The 15,915-nt window shown below is 37.1% G+C and overlaps 1 protein-coding gene across 2 annotated transcripts in view; it reads left to right on the top strand.

Annotated features, from left to right (window-relative positions):
• ptpn12 (protein tyrosine phosphatase non-receptor type 12) overlaps positions 1-15,915 on the top strand; it is a 56,650-nt gene that overhangs the window by 22,625 nt on the left and 18,110 nt on the right. The window contains exons 2-12 of one of the 2 annotated variants that reach the window (XM_062994309.1): positions 668-776; positions 2,942-3,018; positions 3,973-4,068; positions 4,355-4,393; positions 4,646-4,717; positions 5,002-5,061; positions 5,154-5,296; positions 9,654-9,720; positions 9,825-9,902; positions 10,015-10,113; positions 11,811-11,896. In XM_062994309.1, coding sequence (XP_062850379.1) covers positions 668-776; positions 2,942-3,018; positions 3,973-4,068; positions 4,355-4,393; positions 4,646-4,717; positions 5,002-5,061; positions 5,154-5,296; positions 9,654-9,720; positions 9,825-9,902; positions 10,015-10,113; positions 11,811-11,896 — 926 coding nt within the window. Of the gene's footprint in view, positions 1-667; positions 777-2,941; positions 3,019-3,972; positions 4,069-4,354; positions 4,394-4,645; positions 4,718-5,001; positions 5,062-5,153; positions 5,297-9,653; positions 9,721-9,824; positions 9,903-10,014; positions 10,114-11,810; positions 11,897-15,915 lie in introns of those variants that run through there. The other variant, XM_062994318.1, reaches the window with a different exon arrangement.

The following is a 15,915-nucleotide window of genomic DNA, read 5'->3' as shown; positions in this document are numbered from 1 at the left end:
GTTGTATATTACTTGTGTCAAATGACTTGTAATGCGGTAAATTATCCAAACTGGCTGACAAAGCCTTGTTGTGATGTTTGATGTGTGTTTACTATTTGAAGAGCTTGACGTTCCGCTTGCAAAACGCCTGTGGTCAGAGTTGAAAAATGTAATAATCTATAAAGGCACACTCAGTCTGGGTGGTCTGTGTTCCTATTTCTACTATTAAGCTGCCACAATTAGTTTCATGTAAGTAGTATATTTAGTTAGTACTAGGACAGCAAACTTAAATTGGCCTGTAGCTTTTGGTCCCAAGCCCGAATTAAATAAAGAAAAAAGGGCAGCTCCTAAATACGGGAGTAGCTGAGAAGGAAAAAGGTTAAGTTCTCAGCAAACTGTGGGATTCAGTAATTAATTTTGTGATCATTTCATTTTCATTTTCATCTTTTTATTTGCTTGTTTAAATTTTTGCTGCAGCAAATATAAATGTAATTTTAATGTTTTTTTAACAGTATGTATTTTTCTGTTTATTTGTATGGTGCATTTAAGAGGGTTTCGCTCTTATTTTTTATAATTTTGTACTTTCCTTCTGCAGTTGTTTAGTTTGTTTCCATCTCATAAATAAAAGCCACAACTTTGTATTCTAATTGTTTTTGTTTCTTGTTTCTCTGTCTCTCTCTGTCCACAGAGATTACGCAGATTATCAACCAAATACAAAACAGAAAAAATCTACCCCACTAATGTTGGTGAGAAAGAGGAAAATGTAAAAAAGAACAGATATAAAGACATACTACCATGTAAGTAATGCACAAAGTGTTGTCTTTACTGGTGTTATGTCATTCTAGACAAAAATGTGTTGCTTCTAGAAAAGTAAATAATGCAGAAATACTGAACCACATTTACCAATGTGTCCTCTCAAAATATGTCTTCCATCAAATTCATTATATATCCTCATTTTACACAAGCAAAAAACACATAGTCCATCTTCCTTAAAGTATAATGGCTATTTGTGTTGCTTGTGTTGAATTTTTAATGCAGTAGGTTTTTTCTTCTGGTGTCAGGATAGCATAACACACACAGAGCTTTATTTATATACCTGATGCAACTTTACACCGACCGGCAATTTTTGTACAGGAAGTCTAAGCAAGTACGGATGAACATGCTACATTTTTTGTATTCTTCCTCTGCTCATTAGCGTATCTCGACCAGCCAGTGGGAGTCCCTGTTGCTGCGGCAAGAGAGAAATCTGACTTTCCCTCCCTCAGCCATGAATTACTTGTTCCTGTTGTTTGCCCAGTGGCAAAGTAAACAATCAAACCTAAGAGTCAAATTTTAATGGTGCTAGGCTGAAGTAAAGTAAGGGAACACTTAAATCACACACTGATCTCAATGAACAAAAGATTGACATAAAAAAAAAATCATTTGACAGAAATTGTGTAATTTGTTAAGAACAAAATGATGTAACAACTGTCAGTGGAAACCAAAATCATCAACCCATTGAGGCCTGGAGACATTCTTTTTTTTTTTTTTTTGTCTGGGTTTGGGACCAGGACTGAAAACGCACTGACAGATGCGTCACCCAGTGGCTAAGCTGTTTTGGCCATCCTCCTTCTTCGGACACCATGTCAGTGCAAATGCCCGACCATCTCACTGAGGTTGAAATCCAGAATCCTTTGACCTTAGTGGTAATGGGCAGTAATCAAAGTAAAAAACACTGAATTACAGGCTAATCTAATAAGCATAAATTTCACCACGGCAATTCATAATGTGACCTAGTAGTGTGTATGGCCCACACATGCCTGTATGCACTCCAATGTCTGGGCGTGCTCTTGGTGAGACGGTAGATGGTGTCCTGGGGGATCTTCTTACAGATCTGGATCAGAGCATTAATACACTTTTGGACAGTTTATGGTGCTACTTGGTCCAGAGGTTCTCAGTTGGATTCAGGCCTCGGGAACATGAATGCCAGTCAGTGGCATTAATGCCTTAGTTATTCAGAAACTGTCTACACACTCAGGCAACATAAGGCCAGGCATTGTTCTGCACCAAAAGAAACCCAGGGCCCATTGCACCAGTGTAAGGTCTGACAGTAGCTCTGAGTATTTCAACCTAGAACCTAACTAGAATCAGGGTGCCCCGGCTATTACATGGAGATTTGTGTGACCTTCCAAGGATATGTTTTTATAGACCATCACTGACCCACTGCTAAACCAGTCATGCTAGTTGATGTTGAAGGGCGCACAACATCTTTAGATTCTTTCACGTCTGTCACATGTACTCGTTGTGAACCTGCCCCTTATCTGTAAGTAGAACGGGGCACCAGTGGTGGCCTGGCGGTTCTAGTGTTCTCTGGCGAATGCCATTCAAGCTGCATCATGCTGGGCTGGGAACACAGGTCCCACTACAGGACATTGGGTCCTCATGCCACCTTCATGGAGTCTGATTCTAACAGTTTGGTCAGAAACATGCACACAATAGGGGGGTGGGGGGTGTTGCTGTTGCCTCTCCAGTGCACTTATCACTTTATTTGCAGAAAAACAGGTAAAATTGATTCACAATTGCTTATGCTTCATAATTGGACAGATTGATATTCCTGCAATTAGATTGACTTGGTGTTACAGTGTGACAATTAAGTGTTCCCTTCATTTTTTGAGCAGTTACAGTTGAGACCATTACATTAAACACTGAAGTGACCAGTGTAAATTATATTGGCAGGGGAAACTCTGTCAAGTATTGTCTAGCTGCTCATATATGCAAATCAAAGAACATCATAAGCCAATATAATTGTATAAATTAACAGTTTTATTATTTTAATAATAATAACAATAACAATAGTTATTATTAAATCTACACATACAGCGTTCAGTCAAAAAGAGTTAAATTAATGAGAATAATTTTAATAAGATTTAAGTGTTTGAAACTTTATATATAAACCTTTCTTTTTCTCTTTCTAACCTTTTAGTTGACCACAGTCGAGTGAAAGTCACACTAAAAACATCCAATCAGGACAAAGATTATATCAATGCAAACTTCATCAAGGTATTGTGTGTGTGCGTGCGTGCGTGCGTGTGTGTGCGTGCGTGCGTGTGTGTGTGTGCGTGCGTGTGTGTGTGGGCGAATTAGGTTGGTGTAGAGCGGATGTGAAGAGCGGCATGTGCATGTACACGTGTTATTAACTGCAAATATCACCAGTTTGAATACAAAAAAAACCCCTGCATTTTACAATGCTCCAATCTGAAACAAAAAGATCTCTAAACACACACATACACACAACTGCAGAAACCATGAGAGGATTAGCAACATTAGTTGGGCCAGCTTGCATACATGTTTAAGCCTGATGAGTCTTAGTGGAAGTTATAATAGAACTAATGCATATTCAGTAGAGCTTGTGCTTGTGTATAGTGCTAAAACGTCTGTTAACTGGTAAGAGCAGCTAACAGTTTTACAGTGACTGTGCCAATTTAGTTTTTACTTATATAGCAACAGTCTAACCTCTTAGTGGTAATGTGATGGTGTGGGAATGTTTTGCTGCTTCAGGGCCTGGGTACCTTACAATTACTGATGGTGCTCTTTATCAGACATACGCCTTTGGGATTCGCTGGTAGTTGTGATCTAAAGCCCAATTAGCATTGAACACCACACAAAATTGAATTAACAATATGCAGTGTTTCTTACTCAATGACTGTGTTTAGGAAGGGAAAAATCAAAAGCATGTCCTTTCAAGAATTTGATCTGTTGTACAAAGGTGTTGACGTAATCGATTTCCAATGTGCTTGTTTCTTTTCAGTATCCTGAATAAAGAAAATTTTATTGAATTTGAGAAAAATGTAAAACAGGAGCATGTCTATTAGTGACATCAGACTTTGGGCCCCCACTATATGTAGCATCTACAGGGAAGAAAGTGGTAATTAAGTAAAAACTACACCAATGCAATCAGAGAAAAACTAATTCTATTCCTGTCTGTGCTGTTTTTTTCTCTTGCCTTGTATACAGGGCGTAGATGGGCCTGAGGCCTACATTGCCACGCAGGGCCCGTTGCCTAACACAGTAATAGACTTTTGGAGAATGATCTGGGAATATCATGTTGCTGTGAGTGCCTTTAATTCCACACATTGCTGAGTCACATACTTTGTGTTTTTTTTTTTTCCTTACATAACCATATTATTTGTATTCATTTGCATATACTGTACATGTAGTCTACTTTGTTGACCTAATTTGACTATGGCACATGATGATGGCAGTGTAGCCTCTTACATAAAGCAACATCAGGGCCCAGCCAAGCATTAATTCTGTCATTTCTTTCAGAGATGCGTTATAAGTGTGAATGTCAAATGTATAATGTGAAATGTAATTTTTTTTTTACTTTATCCTACAGGTGATTGTTATGGCGTGTCGAGAGTTTGAAATGGGCAGGGTAAGAGTATTTAAATTTTTATACTATGTAGTTTCTAGGAATTAAGTGTTTCTTTTCATTAGACAGAATAAAAGCCTTTCCACCAGGAGCTTGAGTTTCAAAAGCTTTAATGTGGATTATGTGGTTCAGGATGATTTACATAAGATGACAAGGCTTTTATATAATACTATCTTTTGGCACTCAGCCAGCATGTATATTTTCACACTTGTTGGTGTTCATTTGAAAGAAAAACCATCTGTTTCCTGCCTGCAGAAAAAATGTGAGCGGTACCACCCCCAGTTTGGAGATGAGCCCATGTCCTTCGGTCCTTTTACAATCTCCTGTGTGAGTCATCATTTTCAGCATACACTTCCCAGCATTCACTCTTTATACTCTTAGCCATGATCACCATAGATGTCAACCATTACTTATGATATCCTCATATGATTGTTTATGAAGCTCGTGGTCAGATGTCCACACACATACTTTGACCATTTAGTGTGTGCAGTATAATAACAGATGAATATGTACATGTGATTACCAGGCATGTAAATGCCTCTAAAAGAAATATACAGTAGCTCTTCAGTAACTTGCTCTGCATTGTTTTCCCCATCCACCCTCTCTTTTAGGAATCAGAACAAACACGAACTGATTATTACATCCGTAGTCTAACAGTAGAGTTTGACAATGTGAGTATCCTCCCTTATCTGCATGCATTCTGTATGATGATCCGGGCTTCATCTAATCTCAAACCTTCTTCTGTTCTCTTTTTTCCCCTCAGGAGACTCGTAGAATAACACAGTTCCATTACATCAACTGGCCAGACCACGATGTTCCCTCATCTTTTGACTCCATATTGGACATGATTGCTCTGATGAGGGAGTATCAAGAGCATGATGACGTTCCTATCTGTGTACACTGCAGGTAAAGTGTGCTCTTAAATGGCTGCGTTTTGTAATTTACACCTCCATTTGTCACCTTCATCAGGTCAGATCCAGTGCAATACAAGCAGATGGCTGAACTGTTGAGGGTTAGGGGTTTAGTTTGAGAGTTGGCTCTGGGCCAGGTGGAGGACATCCACTGCCTGATTTGCTTTGCGATATGCCTAATACCTAGAATATGCTTGATCATAATTATTTAAAATGTGTTTACAATTCATCAGTTATTTTCTTTAAACGGTTGGGTAGTAAACAGCCAGCACTGATGTCATTGTGCTGCTTGTTTTGGTTTGTGCTCATATGGAAAATAGCTACCAAGAAGTGTGTGATAGAATCATGTGCTTCCTAGGGCTGGGCGATTTTGCAAAAAAGAAAAATCTCGATTATTTTAAAATTATACCCAATTGTTGATTACGATTTCGATTTTTTTTGTTCTTGTATAATGCAATTAAAATAAGACTCAAATTTCTTTTTTTGCATTGTAATTAAAGGCTGCAGAAGTGCAAAAATAGTAACAGCACCACCTATAATGATCCTTTTAAGGGACTCAAACTTTATAACAATACTGATATCACAATAATTAAAACTAAATAGATCTAAATTATCTATATCCTTATCTATCTACAGTATATCTAAGAATAGCTCACAAACAACTTTTATTTTAAATAATGTTCAGCAGAACCTCCTTACATTAGGAAAAAACTACAAAAAGTTATTTACAGGTTTCTTAAAAGGAACACGAGCCTGTACTGTGCTGTTTCCACCACTGAGTGAGTCTGTATCAGTATCTACATTGGGGGGGCATCAAGTGATCACTCAGCTCAGCTTTGATTTTGTCCTCTTGTGATTTGGGGGGGGTGGATACGACATTTTAAACATTTAAGGATGTGTAATGTGTCATTTTAGTCCCATAAAACTTTCAAACTGTATTAACCACTATTATGTGTCGTAGAATGATTCGATTCTATTGAACGGCCCTTTAAGCCAAAATAAAGGAACCGATTCGCGCATTTGGGAGTCGTTACATACATACGACTCTTTAAAAGGAACCGAGACAAAAGATCCGACTCCCTATCGCAGAATTCACTGCAGCAGTTTCCCAGACGCGATTTTTTTTTACTCAGTAACGGATGTGATTTAAAATGTAGCGAATTACAATTCTTAGTACAAAACTTACTTAAGTAAAAGTAAAATTACAGGCTGTAAAATCTACTTTAAAAAGTACAAGTACACAAAAAAACCGACTCAATTACAGTAACGCGAGTAAATGTAATTCGTTACTTTCCAGCCAATCCTGATCGCGCTCATCGGCTCCGTATTTTGATTCAGTTCAGCGGTGTTTGATTCAGTGAATCTTAATTAAACTCTTCTGTTTGTGTCTCGTTTTGCTGATCGTGTTTGCGCTCCTTATTACTGAATCTAACCGTTACCGTGTATAATCCTTGTTGTCTTCCGTTTACTGTTTTGGTTTTCGCTGGTTTTGGACTCTACCTGATTTTGTACACCGTTTTCGCCCTTTTTATATTAAACTTTCCCTGATTTATATTCCGCGAGCGTCTGGTCAGTTTCTGCTTTGTGACATGTTGGTATTTTAATTAAAATATGAAGTATGTAAACAATCGCGATTGTCACATTCTAACATCGGGTGAAAACGTTCATGCGAGTTAACCGAATTAATCGTGAAAATTGCCCAGCCCTAGTGCTTCCATAATTAGAGAGCTAGACTGACAGGAATAATACATCAGTCAGTAATGAGATATATTAAGTTGTGTGATTCCTTGTGGCAAAGCTATAGGTGTACAATTGAAAAATAAAGTAGAGTATAATTAACCAAACAGCTATTTTATCCAAACAAATAGCAGGGCTAAAAACTGAGTTGTTGAAGCACCAGCTGTTCTGTCCAATGGTGTGTGATAGTTCATAAAAAGAAGAAAAGAGAGAGGAGGTCAGTATACCCTGGCAGCAGTTAAGAAGGACCAGCGCCACTCCACCACTGACACAGCCTATGTCCAGTGTGAATTTGTCTGTTAATTTGGGTGCTGTCCCAACACTTCTGGAGGCAGCTCAACCATCCAGGGTGGTTACTCCGTGACAGCCAAAGGGGGGCGCAACCCTGTCTGTGTTCTTTGGAACACGTTTGAAGAATGCCAGAATGCCGGTTTAGCCTGGAGAAACAAGATACAGGCCTCACAAACACGCCTGTGACACTGAAGCAAAACTAGTGAGCCAGCAAAAGCCCCACAAGAACCAGTATTTTTTAAAGGCTCTTCCTGGTGCAATGCATTACGACTGATGTGAGAGAGATTAAAGAAACCTTCACAGGCAGTCCTCTGCTCCTTCATGTCCTGTGACGGCCATTAGTGGCTGGGCATATGGACATGATTCTGTGATTTGAGCCCTATAACAATCTCCATCTTGCTGCTTAAAAATAATTCATGAAAAATATATTTAACTTAATTAAATTTATTTAACTGAGAAAGACTTAACTGAAAGCAAAATTTACTCTACAATAAAGTTTAAAGTTATAAATCTCTGTTTTACTTTTGTCAGCTGTGAAATAAAATGATATGCTTCTAATTGTTGGTAACAGTTTGGGGAAGGTCTTTCTGTTCCATCATAATGGTGTGTTTTGATGAGTTATGTGCAGAGGAACTCCAGACCCCTGCACAGAGCCCTACACAGAGTCCTGCACAGTCCTGGACTCAATTATTGAGAACGAAAAAAAAAAATCTTGTGTTCACAAGTTTCTGATATTGACGTATGCAGTTTACATGACCTGATAATAATCAGATTAGTGCTGTGCTTTGGAAAATATTCGTGTGGTTGCCAACACTGTTGTTTCGATGTTAATATTCATTGATTTTTTTTTCTTTGGGGATCTGTATACAAACAGGGTCCCATTGACTTGGCATGGCTGAAGCGTGACATCATGTCTGTTCCCTTATGCTTCCTTACTCATGGAGGAGGGGAAGTGTGTGTGTGTTCGTGCCTGTCTGGTAGAACAGAAGCTCCAAACTGCCAGTTCAGTGCTTTTTAGCGGCTTTGATCAGTACTCAATTAATTAGAGTCAGGAAGTACCTCCAGGCAGGTCATTATTGACCCACTTAAAGCCATATGGATGGTTGACAATGTCTTATTTAAATTAGCGCATTCCCCCTCAAGAAATCTTTCAGCCAGCTGTAGAATTGAGAGTAGAAAATTTGAGTGTTAAAGTTGTTAACACAGTTCTTGTTGGATTCTTGTTGATGAACTTTTTTGTATTGAGAGAGTTTTTTGTATTGAGGCTACAACATGTTCAGTAGTATGTTTTCTTGTTATAGCTTGCTGGATTGAACTCGTTAATATTTTAATGAATTGGTATTAGCTTTTAAATATGTTGTGTGGTAAAGAGTTTTAGTTTTTTTTTTTTTTTTTTTTTTTTTTTAATATATATTGACATTACTAAAACGTGCTCTCAAACTTTTTCTGCCAGGAACACCGTCTTAGAAAGGTAGTTTTTGTACCTTTTTTTTTGTAGGTCATTTTGGCCAAACAATTTATTTGTTTTATCAGACCACACCTTCTCCAGAGGGCTTTTTTGATTAGTTTGATCAGCAACAAACCTCTTTGCATTATAGCTCTTTATATCATGCTGATTTAAAGCCTGCTGATGCCTGTTTTCCACAGTTTTTAATGAATAACTGATTTATAGGGTTTGATCTGTCCATCTTGACCACCAAAATGTATATGACAACATGGCATTATAAAAAAAAATTGATGTATGTCTCTTTTTGTCTAACACATTTTGAAATATCTCCAGAAAACCTACAATAAAGTTAACTTGTATATCAAAGCTAAAGGGCGGCACAGTGGGTAGCACTGTTGCTTCACAACAAGAAGGTCCTGGGTTTGATTCCCAGGTGGAGCAGTCTGGGTCATTTCTGTCTGCATTGTGTGTTGCATGTTCTCCCCGTGTCTGTGTGGGTTTCCTCCGGAAACTCCGGTTCCCTCCCACAGTCTAAAGACATGCAAGTTAATTAAATTAATATATCAAGTCTATTAAAACTTTTGATCTGTGAGTTGTATGTATCTAGTTTATTATATCTTTATTGTAGAGTATGGTAGTTTATTATATCTTTATTGCAGAGTATTGTAAAAAATTCTGTAAAAAGTCAGTGAGTGGAGATTAACTGCCAATGTTGAACTGTAAAAAAAAAAAAAAAAAAGCTACAATATATCCATATTTTTACATTTTAATATTTATGTGATTTAGTGATTTTTGACCTTTATTTCACTTTTTATTGGCTATAAGAACCCTCATGTGAACTGACTATGGATTAAATTTATTATACATTTTTTGGCAGTGCCGGTTGTGGGAGAACAGGTGCCATTTGTGCAATCGACTACACATGGAACCTGCTAAAAGCTGGGGTAACTATTGACATCTAATAATCCAGCTACTAGTAACTTTAACTGTATCGGCTTTTGTCCCCATTAGCTCATAGGTCACATGTCTCAAACGACTTGTTTTGTAGAGAATTCCAGAGGACTTTAATGTATTTCAGCTGATTCAAGAGATGCGGACGCAGAGACACTCGGCAGTTCAGACTAAGGTGAGCTAACAGTGGTGGTAAATAAAGTTAAGCTTTTGAGGCTTCCTGTGTTTTTTTTTAATAAATGCAGGCATAAAAAAATTATTTATGTCTGTTTCTCTCTTTCTTACAGGAGCAGTACGAGTTAGTCCATAGGGCAATAGCCCAACTTTTTGAGAAGCAGCTGTTGCTGTTGGAGAGTCCCACGAATTCAGAGTTGACAGATGGCATGGTGAGTCTGAATTCTTCACTGTTCATTCACAATCTGTGCAGCATTTGGCTCTCTGGTAGCTTCTTCCAGCTCTGGAAAAGATTAGATTCCCCTACAGACTGTACAAATGTTTTTTTTTTATGTTTAGATGTTCTCTTGTCAAATTTATTAAAGTAATTAAAAAAGAACATCTGTTACAAATGTCACAATTATTTCATAATCACTGTAATTTTATTTAAAAAATCCCACATCCACATTGGACCGCCACTAAATAGATTAATTTGATCGGTGGACCATTTTTAGTACTGAAATGACACTTTGTGATAACCTGACAGTGTGTTGTACTAACAGGGGTTTGTTAGATGCATCAGGGTTGTCAGTGCTGCGATGGTGATGAGAATTGTAATGCCAGTAATAAACACATTCCCATGTCACCCCCATCCACCCGAAGATTTGTTCAAGTCTGTGAATTCCATTTCATAAGCTTCAGATAACCTTTATAAAGTAGTTCATGGTGGATTTTTTAAGGTATGTTTGGGACCATTTTTAGCTTCATATAAGCTTCAATTGCTTTTTCATTTTAGCATTTTTTTTTTGTATTTAGTAGAATCCATCTGCCAGTGCAATGTTTACTGTGCCACTGGCTGCCACGCAAACCCAAAGCATTATAGATCCACTTCTGTGCTGAACATTAATCAGTCTGCAGCACGTGTATCCAAAACGTCCCTGTAGATTTTTTTGGCATGCTTAGACTTTTGTGATGAGATTGTACTTAATGTTTACTTTTGATTGCTTTCCTGGTCTTCCAGATCTTGCCTTAAGTTTCACTGCTTTATATCAATTTGTCATTGTTTCCCAATAATTCTATGTAAAATGATTCTTTTCACAATAGAATGAAAACCAGTAAAACACAATCAGTATTGTAGGCCATTGTTATAGTAGTATGTGGTTTAGGCAACAGCTCTTGTCTTTCTTGAGAAGAGTTCTTTTGGTAAAGAATATATGTTTTGAAAAGCTGTTTTGCTCCTCAGTCTATTTATGTAATATAGTTGAATATATAGTACATCATACGCTTGTTGGAGATCTAATTCCAAAACCATCTGCATTTATATGTGTGGAGTTATTTTTTCCAAGTTTTTGTAAATACCCAGCGACTAGTTGCACATGCTGTATGGTTCCACATTCAAACCAGAATTTTACTTTTCAGAATCTAGGAAATGCTGAATCCTAATGGCTTTTTAGTTTTGTCCCAGTTATTATTTCTGTATAAAAACTTGAGATGCTGGTTTTTGCACTTTTTGTTGCTGATAGTCTGGATGTTCTTTTTCATATTTGGCAAGTACACTCTGACATTTATTTTTCCTTCACCTGTTACCAGTTAAACCACAAATTGTGGTACGTTCCAGAACAGTGTTACTTGTATAACCTTAATTATATTTTGCTTCTGTTCTAACTTTTTGAGTATATTCACATTCTATAGTTTATATTGACAAAATACAATTTTGTTTGTCAGTGAAAACACTTTTTATTAGTTAGAAAAAATTCAAGTGATTTAACAAATTACAGTTTTTAGTTTATTGCATTTTTAGAACACGTCTCAACTTGGAAATTTGGCCTGTAAATAAATAATATATTGTTTTATTATGTTCATAGTTTTTTTGTTTTTTTGTTTTCCTGTGTCTGTCTTGTTGTTTTTCCCGCCTACTCATTTACTCAAGGATGAAGGCAGTCCGGAAAAACCCAGCCAGAACTCGGATGAGGACCAATGGGACACTCCCCCACCCAAACCACCACGTATCCGGAGGTAAAACCCCACCCCCTTCATAGCCCACAGTCCACTGTCTGAATTGTGATGTGATGGAAGGTGTGGCTGCTTTGTAATACAGAGTACGTAGAGTCTTGGGTGAATGGGTCGGCTTATATGGGGCTCATATGATGGGGACATTCAGCAGTCAGGGGTTCTTGTCAAGTTCTTTGTGTCCTTACATCATTGTTCAGAGACCTACCACATGCACACAAACACAAAATGTCAAGAGCTCTTGTTTGACATCGTTGTCATCATAGAGATCAAAGACATCATATATTCTGTCTTTCTGCAGTTGCTCCTTTTTATTCTGTTTTGTACAGTAGGTGTTTACTGTGTAAAGCTGTCTAGTTGAAACCTCTAGCTGTTGGTAAGCAGTAGGTTTCTATGTTTTGTTTCTTTCCAATCATTATTTAAACCCTCCAAGCCCCTGTGATGTACTTTGAAATTATTTTAAAGTTTTGCTGACATTCTTGCTAGTTTTGCTGGCATCATTCTTATGTTTATAGTTGTTTGCTCTTTTTTGAGCTATGTTTTCCTTTTACTCTGAGAAATAAATTCCATTAAGACAGGAAAAGTCCTGCATAGCTATCGGGCTCCCTGTAATGTATGCTGAATTTATGACTAACATTAAAAGCTCCCCATCAAGCCCATATGTGGAGAAAAAAAGTGTTTTGTGTGTGTGTGTTCACACACATTTACACAACTGCTCTTACAGTTTGGATTAAAGCTTCAATACAAAGACAAAATTCCAAGATTACATTTCTTATATAAAAACTCTGCTTCTTCCTATCTATCTATAAATCTATGTATAGAGAGAGAGAGAGAGAGAGAGAGAGAGAGAGAGAGAGAGAGAGAATGAATATTCCCACGGTCAAGCATGAATGTGGGTCAATGATAATATAGGGATATATTTTACTGTAAAACAATTTTGACTATATGACTGAAATCATGGACACACACACATCAAGTCATTTTGAGTAGGAATGGTATGGTAAAATTAACTCTTGCTGATATTTGGACTTTTCAGCAAGACAATGATACCAAACTCACTTCCAAGTTAACCAATTCTTGGTTAAAGAGTCAGTCCTGGAAAATCTTGGAGTGGCCTCTCAGTCTCAGTTACTATAGAAAATCTTTGGTGGAATTTAAAGACAGCAGTTGCAGCACAGAAGCCATTAAACCCCAATGAGCTGGAAGCTTTCGCATGAGAAGAATGAATAGTTGAATAATAGTGCAAAAAAAAAAAATTTTTATTTCAACTCAAAATTATGTAAAATTGTGCTATCAAATTTGCTTGTATCAATCAATACATTTTCCCTGCTTACTGAGATTTGTGGTTGTATAATTTCATTTAAGTCTAGACATGTCCCCATAACGCCTTAACTGAGACAAAATTGAAAGATTTCCAATGTTTTTACTGATCAACTTAATTGTAGTTTGTAAAGACAAACACATTTAAAATTTGATGCTTTCAACACACTCCAAAAAAGTTGGGATAGAAGTAAATTAAGCTGAATTGATAACATAAAAAGAGTTTTCCATGACAAGGATGAAAGAGTTATTCAGACTGTTATCAGAGAAAGCTGAACCAACAACTGTTGTGGTGGATTGCGTCAGTGGCCGTGGCATGGATGACTTGCATATATGTGAAGATACCATGAGGCATGTAGGTGTTTATTTCAATTTTCAGAAAGACATGCTTGCTTTCAGCAAGACGATGCCAGGCCAAAATCTGTATGTGCTAGAACAGCGTGGCTTCATAGACATGAAAGGCAGAAGTGTAGTTGACTGGCCTTTCTGCCGACCACATCTGTTGCCCACTGAAAATGTATGGTGTATCATTAATTTGTCGAATCAGACAGTGGTGACCTGTTGAGCAGCCAAAGTCATGTATATAAAGTAAGAATGAAGAAAAATTCCTCTTGAAAAACTGTGACAGTTAGTGTCCTCAGTTCCCAAACATTAAGTCTCATTAATAGGAACACTGATAGAACACATGGCCTGTTGGAGGCTTGAAATTTTAAATGTGTTTCATATATTTACACACCACAGTGAGGTTGATTAGTAAAAACATCGGAAATCGGTTAGTATATTCAAATATTGATAGCAGATGCTTTTGAAGATATTTGCTAATTGGCTATGTATATTTGTATAATATCCAGAGGGATATAATCCTACACAGAAAGCAAAATCGTTGGCCATTAATGGAGCTTGCATATGTGAGACAGAGGCCTTAGGGCAGTGATAGATAAGTGGTTAAAGTACTGGACTAGTAATCAGAGGTTTGCCAGTTCAAGTCCCATCACCCCCAAGTTGCCAGTGTTGGGCCCCTAAGCAGGGCTCTTAACTCTCAATTGCTTATTGCTTATGCTTTGGACAAAAGTGTCTGCTAAAAGTCATAAATGTAAATGAGGTTTGAAATAACCCATTCACCATTGTTACCTCATACCTAGTGTGTGGTTTGTCACATCTGTGTTAATAGAGTGGTTTAGTTTCAAAAACCTGGACAAGAGCAGCAAACTGTGTTTACCACAAGTCTTGGTGCACTAAGTAATGGCCATGTTTGTGTGTCAAATTGGTAGTTCTAAAGTTAGTAAGGCAGATGAAAAGCCAATGTGTCCAAACCAACTTTCTCTGAAAGACTGATTTGTTACTTCTGATTTGGTGTTTGGTGCTCAAAGAGCATGCAACATTTCTTTTGTTAAATCAGGTGCAGGGCAGCAGTTTAGTGTCTATCTTTGGGCACATGACCACATCCTCCCTCACTTTGGGTTGCAGGGGAGTCTTAAAATGCGTGTATGGCATGGTGTGTTTGTGCACATGTGCCTTCTTGAAGGGGATTTCTCATGTGGTTCTTTTGAGGTCAACAATTTTCCATTTCTTTTTTTTTTTTTTTTTTATCTTATCTGTTTATCTACTCTGAATTCACTGTAACTAATAGTGTGGTAAAAGTGTAGCACAGTGATTACAGTGGTGTAGAAACAATTTTTTAACCACTTCTGTGTTTTTAAATATGCCTTCAATGTATATTCTACTTAAAATGTACACAAGATATCTTTTAATTTTGTACTCAAAAATAATAACAAAAACTATGTTTTGATAAACAATTCGAGGAGGGAAGTTGCTCAGACATCACAAATAAAAAATGTTGTTGGCAGCTTCAAGTTACCTTTTAGTACTTAGCTTTTGGCAGCATTGTGTTTTCATGTTGACCTAATCTTTTTACCAATTTTATGAAAGCAATAAAAAGCATTTATTTGTTTTGAGTTATTTTGTTTTAATTTATCAGCTTTATATATTTTATTTAATTTATACACTAATTGCTAATAAATTGGCTGTAACAAAAAAAAAACTTATTTAATGAATTACCATTTGGGTTTAAAAAAAACAGTGCAGACCTTTGATTGGTCGAATGTAATCATCAAGAAAATGCAAACGCAGTAGATTTTATTAAAGTAGTGCTATGCCGTCACAGCCCATAACCATTGTGCAGTTGGAAACGGACTATCACATTTTGTATGCCACTGATAGTTATGGATGTGGATGCATACTGTACTGTAGTGTACTATAGTGTATCGTACAATGCAAAAGGGGCATGCCACACTACCATCCTTTGAACTGTTGACACATAAACGTTTTCTGCCACCTTGTGGTGAAAGCTAAAACACATTTAAGAGTTCCAATTTCTCCCTATATGGAAGAAACGATTAAATGAAATGATAACAGTGTTGTCTTTGTTGCTCAATGAATAGAATTAAAAGAATATAAATGGTGGTGTCAGGAATATCCAAGCAATCGATGCAAAGATGTGTTTTATTTAACGAATGCATGCATTTGTGTTAGCAGCTTGAAGGGAATACTAAAGAACAGGATTAGTTGTTGATGTTTACCAGAGTTCTGTTACAAACAGTAAGCAACAGTGACAATTATTTTTAGTTAGATGTGTTAAAGCATTTTTGTTGCAGTTCTAACATTTATGTTTAGAATAAAAAAGGATCCTGTGGATGATTTGGACT

The sequence above is a fragment of the Trichomycterus rosablanca genome, chromosome 1 (assembly GCF_030014385.1).
Source record: "Trichomycterus rosablanca isolate fTriRos1 chromosome 1, fTriRos1.hap1, whole genome shotgun sequence".
NCBI classification, from domain to species: domain Eukaryota; kingdom Metazoa; phylum Chordata; class Actinopteri; order Siluriformes; family Trichomycteridae; genus Trichomycterus; species Trichomycterus rosablanca.
This window is presented reverse-complemented; position numbering and strand designations above follow the sequence as displayed.